The sequence below is a fragment of the Corvus kubaryi genome, unplaced genomic scaffold (assembly GCF_017639235.1).
Source record: "Corvus kubaryi isolate FWS band 111438036 unplaced genomic scaffold, C.kubaryi_AGA036_p1.0 37334, whole genome shotgun sequence".
NCBI lineage: Eukaryota > Metazoa > Chordata > Aves > Passeriformes > Corvidae > Corvus > Corvus kubaryi.
In genome coordinates this window covers 16,137,594-16,144,320 of record NW_024581108.1, presented here as the reverse complement: position 1 = coordinate 16,144,320, position 6,727 = coordinate 16,137,594, and the positions used below count along the sequence as shown (strand labels likewise).

Genomic DNA, 6,727 nt, shown 5'->3' with positions numbered 1-6,727 from the left:
CACACATCCAGCACACACATCCAGTGCACACACATCCAGTGCACACAGCCCCAGCAGAGACTCCAGCACTGGCTATGCTAAAAAACCCCAGCTGCTGCATCGTAACAATGGCAAGGAGGGAGCACTATCATAGCTGCTTCCCTCAACACTTGTGCTGGGGAGATGTCACTCCCCCTGCATTAAGAGGAACAGTGAGCAATTGGATCCCAAGACCCCTTCCCAGGCAGGGCCAGCTTTCCAGATATGTGGACAGCTTTCCCGCCACCACCATCCCAGCAACTTGCCTGCATCCCTCATACTCTGCCCCGTGCGCAGTCCCCACCGTCACCAGTGAGCTCTCTGGGGAGGCATCCATGCCCAGCAACACCAGCTCAGAGTCCTGCTCGTCCCACTCCTCCTCCAGGGAGTCTCGGGGGAGGTTTCCAGCAAAAGTCTCCAAGGACATGCTGGAGCCTCCACTGCTCAGCACCTCAAAGAGAGAAGTTGAGTGGAAAGATGAAAAAGTCTACCAACTACACAAAGAAATTCAGAGGATGGAAGCAAAGTTGATGCTGAAAGCTCATGCTACAAGCTGTTGGAAATCAGAAGAATATTCTTGAAAAAGACATCTGTTCACTATCTCAGCTCCCTTTTGCAAGCACCCTGCCTGGGAGGGGACCAGTTGTGGTGGCTCCTGAAAGAAACATGGCTGTTCCTGCCTGCATGCAGGGCACCAGGTGGAAAGGAAAAGCAGCACGGGCCCCAGGGCTACCAACAGCACACCCCATCCAGTACTCTACACAACATGGGAGACCCTTCCAGAGGGCCTCCAAGGCTAGACATAAATACTGGGACCATCCTAACCAAGCTCAAAGCAGCAGAAGAAACCCCTGGGAGCAGACTAGGCTCTCTTCCTGGCCTACCACACGCATCGGATGAGTACCATCCTCTGCTGAGAGCATTGGGCAGGGGGTTGCAAGACCCCATGCCCTGCAGAAGGGCACCTGAACACCCAGCATGCTCCTCCTCAGCAAGGAGACACTGCCCTCATGCCAGATCAGGCACCAGCATTGGCTGCTGTTGGACTTTAGCACGACCATTCTGGCTAGCACCCTGAGGCCCATCAGGAAGCACTGGAGATGACAAGGGGAATTTATTAGTGCCAAGAGGGAGAAGCAGAAGGCATGAAATTGGGTAGTGACATCTAACAGGGAGGGTTTGTGCATTGCAATTTGAACGGGTGGCTGACACCAGACCTGCCTCCCCTGCAATTAGACCTGTAATGTGAGAACTGGTAAACAGCCTGGCTGTCAGCTATGCCCTTTGGCCAGGGAAGGAGCCTTCTCCAACATCAGCTCTGCTTGGCTGAAAATAATTCAAGCTTATTATGATGGCTCTTCCCTGCTCTAAAAAGCTGTGACCAAAGCCTCAGTCAGGCTTTAGTCACTGGAGCAACATCAGCCCCTCAAGTAAGCTGCACTGGTGCAGGGCAGCCTGCCCAAAAGACACGGGTCAGAGATCCCATGCTGGTTCCTTTGTGAGGTGGAACGGGAGCAGTTCAAGGAGAGTTACAGCCGAGCAGAGGCACCTGATCTTAGGCTGCACTCATGTATCGCAAGGGAAAAGGATCTGCTACAAGCCCAGAATCCCCAAGCACTCACCCTTCAGAGCTTCTGCAGGGAGCCCAATGCCAGCAGACAGTCTCCCGCACTGCACTGCGTAAATACGTGAACACGGGGTGCCCTGCAGAGAGGTGTTGTGTCCATGCCATTATGGGGTGACAAGAGGAGCCTCAGACACATGGCTCTGATCCCAGAGCGGGAGTGTGCTGCCTGCTCTTCTTGGGGGCTCCATGGGGAGACAGCTGCCCTCCAAGGGCCAGTCTCCTTGAGCACACAGACCTGACAGCAGGTACAACCCTGAGTGAGGTCTGCATCACAGCTGGGGAAACAGAAAGCTGCAAAATATATTCCTGCTCTGCTCCTTGTGGTGTGCCCACAGCCACGGCATGGCGGGGGCAGCGGTGGCCAGGTCCCTCGGCAACCACCAGCCTCCTTCCAGCAGGAACCCCCGGGACGTCTCCCGCTGCAGTCTCTCGCTGTCCTTTCTACTTGAACGCACTCACACCGCCAGTGCTCCAGGCCTGCAGCAGCACAGCCATTACCCTGGCTCTGCCAAGTGAAGGGAACATCATCCCTGCCTCCCCCTGCCCGCAGCAGCTGGCCCCCCCAGCCCCAGTGGGGCAGGCTGAGCAGCCAGCACCCCGGGAAGGCGGCAGCCTGCTGAGGATAGCAAATGGATGCAAAATAAAGCCGGGTGTGTGCTGCCAGGCATGCTGCTCCTGTTCAAGGACCCACATTTTGCCAGCAGTCCAAAAGAAAAGGGTTTTTCTCCCCTCTGCTAATAAAAGATGCTGCCCCTCTGAAGCCCCTCTTTGAGCCCAGCTTGCCCACACCAAATCCTCAGCTGTCCAGAAGAGGCTGCAGCCCAGACACAGCTCAGCAGCTTTGGCACCCCTCCCACTGCTTCACTGCCATCATCCCTCTGCAGAGCACAGGGTGGTCCCCAGCAGGGACAGGCACTGTGGGACACGCGTGCACTCCCTGCGACGGTGGGCAGGGGCCTGAACAAGCAAAGGGTGAGGAGAAGCAGAGAGAAACCCTGGGAATGCAAAGCCCAGGATGAGCGGCAAGGGTGAGCCGAAACCCCTGTACGCTATCCCTTGTTTCTACCCAACACTTCCATGATGGAGTACACAAGCAATTTGAGAGAGGAATTTCTGCTGGAGCCTAGGCATCAATGCCATCCATTCCTGCTCCATAATACACCAGAGTTGAGACAAGACTCCAGCAATAGCCCTTGTAAAGCTCAGACAAGCACTGGACAACAAGATGCTGCCTTCTCATCCCATCAGCACCACACCACAGGAAGGAGCCATGTGTTCAGCCAAGGTTCACTCTGGCTGGAATCTGCTTCTGCAAGAACACATGCTTCCCTCAATTTTGCAAGAATCTCTCCTCTTAAGACCCCCAGCTTACCCTCCCCAGTGTGGCTGCCACATCTCACACATGCAGACTGCCTCTAAGGACTAAGGGGTTGATCCACTGCCAGATAGAGGATGCCATTCCCTCACCCTCGTGAGGGTATTTGTAATTCTCTTGATCAGGTTTCTGTAGACAGGCAATAACCTTCCGAAAAAACCAGATGCACTTGATTTCTCCTCCCCATTCTCCTGGGTAGAAGGCAGCCCCAGCAGCTGCCACATCCCTGAGGCTCAGCATCTCAGAGGAGCAGTGATCAAAGCCATCCCTCTCTCATTGCGGTAGGCTCCGGATGTCAGCTCCATGACACCCCGCCTACCCATCCTGCCGGAGAGACTCTGTGCATTCATCAGGCATCTCCAGAGAGGCACACGGCAATCTGGAAGGCCCAGAGATGCCAGACCACTAATGTGCTAGGGAAAAGACGTCAGCGAATATTACAAACACCCCAGAGGATCAGAGACAGGACAAGGGACGAAAGACCGTGGAAGGAATTAGACAAAAAAAGAGGGCGAGAGCAGGCACTTGGGAAATTCATGGAGGAACGGCACTACCTTTTTTCTTATTTCAAAAAGGGCGATACTGCTGAAGCAGATTCAGCTGCACTAAGAACACATGAGGAGGGTCTCGCATTCTTCCTCTCCGGTCCAATACTGCAGCATTAGGTGCTGATATCCCTGACCTGAGGGAAACCAAGACTGCAGGGCACAAGTCCTGTTTGTGCACTGCTCCTCTGAGACAGACACAGCAGCCCGGACTAAACATCTGCAATCCATCTTCATCATCACCCCAGCACCAGGCTGTCAGTCACACCAGGGACAGCTCCTGGGCACACAAAAGCACAAACCAGATTGCACCATTTAGGCAATGAAAGGTTGAGCATTCTCACAGCCTGAAGCCCTTGGCTTTCCCAGCCTTCCCTTCCCTCTAACCCCTCCAAACACAGCAGCAGAGCCCCACTCAGCAGGAGGTGCAGGGAAAGCAGCACCAGCCCAGAGCTGCTGGACACCCAGCAGGTACACACAGCGTGGCCACGCCAGCCTGCTCTAGCTGTGCTGAAGTCAGAGCAGCATCTAGGTCAGGCTCAGAAGAAAACAAAAAGCAAACAAGCAGCCCTCAGCTAGGACTGGGGGTTGCTGACACAGTAACCGTATCAAAACAGCTCAGCCCCAGCACAGCCCCGCTCCTTCCCTGTGCTACAGGAGAGCTTGCTACGGAAAAACAGAGCAAAAAAATACAGGGAGCAACTTTCAGATGGTTCCTGAAGTGCAGCATCTGAACCTGGCACCTGTCCACAGGCTTTTAGACCTGTCAGCTGGCCCTGCCTCCAGCCTGCACCCTCCTGCCTCCCCGAAACCACTGGTCACAGCTGGAGGGATCTCTCTCTGGCATTGGTTATGCATAAACACAGCAATGATCCTCTTTAGCTACACAGACACCCAGAGCCCTACAAAACCCCACTGCACAATAAACAACAGAAGGGGTACAAAAGGATTTTCCAGGGACAGAAAACCATCAGAAGAGTGTGACAGGGGCAGTCTGGTGAGACTGCCCTAGCTACAACTGCCACACATGATGACTTCCACTGCGGGAGACCTGGAAAGGCTTCAGCCCTCACACTGTTCCTAACCCCAGCACTTATCACCAACTGACTCAGAGTGGAGTCAAACCCTGATTTTAATCAGTATTCAGTATTATTAATAGAGCTGTGCACAAAACCTGGCAGGTGGAAGAGCTCAGGCCAGTAGGAGCATCACTCATCTGCCAGCATCACCTCTGACAAAGTGGTTCTACCCACCTGCATCCCACAAAACCTGCTCCCAGCAAAGCCCATCTCTCCTTCACTTTGTACCCCACAGCCCTTCCTGGAAAAGACTGACACAGGAAGGCTCTGAGCTGCTGAATCTCTGGGGTTTTTTCTGATCCCACCCCATCCTTCTTCCCCTGTTCAGGGACTGTGCTGCTGCCCCCCACCAGCAGCTCAGAGCCCCACTGCAGTCCACAGCTGCACCTTCAGAGGACACTACTGAGATGGCAAAGCCCGCAGAGATCGGGAGAGGCCAGGCAGACTGGGGGAGGGGAGATGAAGCATCCTAGAGGGCATCTCTGCCTCCTCCCAGGCATCGGGAGACTAAATCCCAAACAGCTTGGCAAGGATGAGCTGCCTCTTGGCACAGCCGCACCTCACCCAGCCAGTGCCGAGTGCCCGCACCCTGGCACTGCCCACCCTTCGCAGGCAAGTGTGCGCCTCATTGTTGGTGCAAACAAAGGAGTGGTTTGTGTCTGACAAAAAGAAAGGAAGTCAGAGGCAAAATCATCCAGCAGCCCTGGCTGTATGCAGATTAAGCCGCAGAAGGTTGCACGAATGTAGCATTTTCCAGACATCAGTTAATCCCCCCGGCGGTGCTCTGTCTCCCTGGAAGAGGTGGGCTGAGTCTCACCTGCAGCCACAAAGGCAACCAGCGCCCAGTGACAAACCTGACATCCCTGAGCTGACATCTCCTGTGAGGCCAGGCAACCCGCTGGGGAGGGACAGGCGTGAAAAGCTTGGGGAAATGGTTTAGTGGTGGGCTTGGCGGAGCTGAGCTAACCATTGGACACGATGATCTGAGAGGTCCTTTCCAACCTAAACGATTCCACAATTCTATGTGCCCACCAGCACGCCCATGAGTATTGCTTTGGCAGGGATCTCAGTCTATTCTTATAGAGGAAAAATGAGGACACAGGGATTCCCACTAGCTGTCTGAGGACCGAGCTACGGATGTCTGTCGAATGTCTGGCTACAGGGTAAGTGGAAGGGTGATGCACTTGCTGTTTGCCCTTCAGGGATGCATCCTCTGCTGCCCTGCCCCCATCACCTCCAAGGTGGCCACGGGAAGGTTTTCGCTCAGCTGCCCTCCTGGGTGCTCACTGAGGTGCCCTGCTTGGTCTCCATGACGAATCCCAGGTCACACATCAGTTGCTCAGGGCTCATCCCAGCAGCAGTGTGATGCCAGCAGGCCTTGGTTTGCCGTAGCCATTCCCTGGATCCCAGATTTCAGCAATCAGCCTCACTCCTGTTGCCCTGCAGATGCTTTGGAGGACTTTGAGCATCAGCAGGAGGAAAGGGGCTGGATTCCTGGTTTAGAAAGGCATCACTGGGCCATCCACCCTCTGAAGGCTTTTCCCAACCGTAACACCCAGTAATTCCCAGCACCTGGCAAAAGTTCCTTCCTTCCCTGCCTAATGGAGACACTGATAATGGCCTTCACATTGATGCATCTGGTTCAGTAGCCAGGACCAGACCCGCGGGCTCTCCCTGACCAGCGCTGCAGCTGTCGACCTAGAGGACGCCAGTCGGAGACACACACAACCCCTCCCTTCTGCTCCCATTCCTGCCACATCATTTTCCCTCCCCGGGCTGCCCCGGCGGCTCCCGCTCCAGCCCCACGCCCCGGAGCCCCCGGCAGCGGCAGGGCGGGCAGGCATAAGGGACGCCGCCCGCCGCCCTCGCCGGGCCCGGCACCGCCGAGCAGGTGCCCCCCCGCTCCCCGAGCCGCATCCCTCGCAGCACCGCGGCACCATCAGCACCCCGCCGCCGAGCCCCCCGCCCCGCCACGGCCGCGGGTGGGCCGGCGGGGTTCGCTCACCTTCTCCACGTTCTCCACGGTGAAGTCGAGGCCCTGCGGCGGCGGCGGCGGCGGTGCCTCCGCCCTCCGCTCCATGGC

The 6,727-nt window shown here is 56.0% G+C and overlaps 1 protein-coding gene across 2 annotated transcripts in view; it reads right to left on the bottom strand.

The window, feature by feature from the left end:
* IPO13 (importin 13) overlaps nt 1-6,727 on the bottom strand; it is a 31,837-nt gene extending 25,110 nt beyond the window's left edge. Inside the window, exon 1 of one of the 2 annotated variants that reach the window (XM_042030515.1) lies at nt 6,650-6,727. In XM_042030515.1, coding sequence (XP_041886449.1) covers nt 6,650-6,724 — 75 coding nt within the window. In that variant the 5' untranslated portion in view covers nt 6,725-6,727. The remainder of the gene's footprint in view (nt 1-6,649) is intronic. The other variant, XM_042030514.1, reaches the window with a different exon arrangement.